The sequence below is a fragment of the Montipora foliosa genome, chromosome 11 (assembly GCF_036669935.1).
Source record: "Montipora foliosa isolate CH-2021 chromosome 11, ASM3666993v2, whole genome shotgun sequence".
NCBI lineage: Eukaryota > Metazoa > Cnidaria > Anthozoa > Scleractinia > Acroporidae > Montipora > Montipora foliosa.
In genome coordinates, this window is record NC_090879.1 from 45,480,035 (window position 1) to 45,483,279 (window position 3,245).

Here is a 3,245-nt window from a genome sequence, read left to right on the forward strand (position 1 = left end):
CCAAAGGAGCAATCCTTTTTTCCCCGATTAATCACCGAGTACACGGATCCATTTGCTATCTCTTTCGAACTGTATAACATTAGTATTCAACAGTTACCTTAGAGAGCACGATTTTCGATATGCGGGCTCAACCCAAATCACCAGGTTGGGTTACCTCGCTCCTAAAAAGGCGACTCACTGTTTAGATTTCATACTTAGAACTTAGTTTCGGGGGAATGTCTGTTCACAGAACAGGGATGATAATTTTAGTTTCATTTTTTCTGGGACTACATGCATATTAAATTTTCATACAGACGGCTCTGTGTGCTATGAGGGAATTTGTTATGGGTGGTTTCCGGTCTCATTGAAACCGAAACGTCTTCTGAGGAAAAGCGAAAAGGCCGAAAAAGGAATATCCGTCATATATTGCATCATCACTTGTTGCACTCTTTCCCTGGGGCAACTGTTCAATCCTTCTTTGTGTTTTAAAAAATTTAGATATCTTTGAGAGTATGTTTTGGTCTAGGTGGGAAAGAAATAATCGCCGCCTCCTTGACATCCACCTCTTAAAACTTCCGGGAGACCCATGTTCGAGGCCGTGGACAACATCACTCAAAAGAAACTGGTAAAGAGTTGTCCACGTGAGTTGCTCCGGGAAAGTCAACATGGCGACGAAAGGAGATACATTTTCGCCACTTTTGAAGAGATCTTTCTCAGAGAATGTGGAACCCTTGTGTTTCACTGACAAGAACCATGGCTCTAGTATTCTGAAAGGGCTCTTTGATTTGTACAAAGATGGTAGATACACCGATATCAGTTTAAAAATTGGCCAAGAACGAACGCTGAAAGCCCATCGTGTAGTGCTGGCCTCGTTTAGTCCGTATTTCGAAGCTCTTCTTGGAAATAACTGGAAAGAAGGAAAAAAGGAAGAGATAGAGATTCTTGGTCTAGACGAAAGCGCCGTCAGCGATTTGATAGAATTCGCCTATTCGGGGAATATTAACATCAGCAGAGACAACGTTCAAACTTTACTGGAAGCTGCAAACTATTTGGGAATCGAATTTGTGAAGAAATCTTGTGGGGATTTCTTGAAGCAGGGAGTAGATGTCAAAACCTGTCTGAGCATTTGGCAGTTAGCGGATGTATTCGCCTTGGAAGGACTGAGTAACGAAGCCAAGAAGTATGCTCTGAGGCATTTCACCCAAGTGTGCAAGGAAGATGAATTTCTCCGTCTTCCAATAAAGCTTCTAACTGATCTGCTTTCTGAAGAAGAAATTTTTGTTGTGGTTGAAGATTTGATCCCCTGCGTAGAAGAGAGAGAAAAGATTGTGTTGCAGGCAGTGTTACAGTACATTGAACAGGACACAGAAAAGAGAAAAACTCATCTTACTCAGTTGCTTCATCTTGTCAGACTCCCAACTTTATCAACAGAATACCTCCAAGAGGTTAGTGCTCATGAGCTTATAGAAAGCAAATTTGATGAACTGCTGGAAAAAGCCAAACAACTGAAAGTGCACCCTCCAGAGAATGATATGCCTGATAAAAAGTGGGCAGAGCCAAGGAAGTTTGCAAAATATGTCTTTTCGTGGGGACGTTGCTTTGCCACCCGGCAACCTGAAATTGCATGGTGTACAAACAAGGAAATGTTTGAAGATTTGGAGAACGATCATTACGTGACTGGGATGGAACTGTGGATTCGGCAGTGGAATGGGAGGTCTGTGCTTGGTGGCCTCAAGATTTACTACAAAGATAACAGTGCGATGACATTTGGTCATGACAGTGAAGGCATTTGTGCTGAAAATACTCGGGAAGACCATGTGCATCATGAATTTCATCTGGAAAAGAATGAGAAGATCGTCAAAGTTGATGTTCAATCTGGGTGGATGATTGATTGTCTCACATTCTACACAAACAAGAAAGACGAAGATGGGAAGCAAAAATGCTATGGCCCATATGGAGAAAATGGTGGTTCGTTTAGTTCAGAGCTTGCGCCTGGATCTTATGGATATCTTGGTGGAGTTGCTGGTGCTGTGGTAAAGTCTCGAGGAGAGGCTGCTATCACACGGTTGCAATTTGTTTGGCGATCATATGTTTTGCCTGGCAATCCTGTTCCACTGGAACGTCGCTGCAGAGTTGCCAATTCCTTTCATGATGATGATGATGAATATAATGAAGATGATGAAGACGATTTTTATGACGATGCCTATGACGACTATTAGGATTATGAGGATGGAGATAACTATGATGATTTTTTCCTCCTTTGCAACAACTAGCATAATGACCATACTTATCGCATTTTGCACACTTTCTTCCTCGAGCCGGGCAACTCCTGTCCCTGGTAAAGTACCCCTAACAATTAAAACACGTTTTGCCAAAGTTCCCTTTGGATCCATTTCCCGAGGTTTCCTAACCACATGAGTGCTTGTTCTGGGCTTTTGATTCGGAGTAACCATTTGCTTCGCTTGCTCACGTGAGGCTTCCCACTTACGAACGTTATCTAATGCAGCCTCCAGAGTAATATTATTAACTTCCAGCAATTTCTTCTTCAATTCAACATCTGCCAACTTTTCAATAAGTTGATCAAAGATTCACCAAAATTGCAATAAAGGGCTTGCTTGCGTAAACGGACCATGAATTTGTCATCTGTTTCCCCTGCATTGGTGCTAGTTGACGAAAAACGTGGCGCTCATACGGGACATTGTTGTCGGCGCGAAAATGAGCATCCAGTTTTCGAAGAAAAACTGAGAAGACATCATCACTCACACCACGTAAACACAGAAAGCCGTAAAAATCTCAAACAAAAGTCTATTTTTCAACTGGGCACACTTTATCCGCACGGAATCAATGAACGCCTCTCATTCCATTAATCTATTCACAAACTCGCGTCATCCTATTTCTACCAATAGCAAAGCTCCTCCGCACACATATAAACCTACAACAACCACAATTCCTCTATTTGCTCCGACGAAGGGCTAACGCTCGAAACGTCAGCTTTCCAAATTATTCACGGGGGTAATTCGACCTTTATCAACTCGTTTGATAAAATCAATTTCTAGTCTAAGTCAATGCCTTCCAGCTAACCCCAACCCTCATTTTAAATAATAAACTCTTAGTACACAGGATATTGTGAATATTTTTTTACTGGAACATTGACAGCTTTACTTCTTTTGTTACTTCAAAAGGCAATAGATATAATTTTCTCAAATCTCCTTCTGGTAGCCACACACAACACCGCAAATATTAATAGAGGAAATGACTTGTAAAAA

General features: G+C 41.6%; 1 protein-coding gene across 1 annotated transcript; it reads left to right on the forward strand.

Moving 5' to 3' along the window:
* Nucleotides 1-496: 496 nt before the first annotated feature.
* On the forward strand, nucleotides 497-2,564 carry LOC137975903 (kelch-like protein 17). Its single transcript, XM_068823109.1, has one exon. The coding sequence runs from the start codon at nucleotides 645-647 to the stop codon at nucleotides 2,196-2,198; it is 1,554 nt and encodes a 517-aa protein (XP_068679210.1). The 5' UTR covers nucleotides 497-644; the 3' UTR covers nucleotides 2,199-2,564.
* Nucleotides 2,565-3,245: the final 681 nt, after the last annotated feature.

What these genes read in the sequence shown, in the direction of transcription:
- LOC137975903 (XM_068823109.1), top strand. Translation starts at nt 645, where the DNA reads ATGGCGACGAAAGGAGATACATTTTCGCCACTTTTGAAGAGATCTTTC.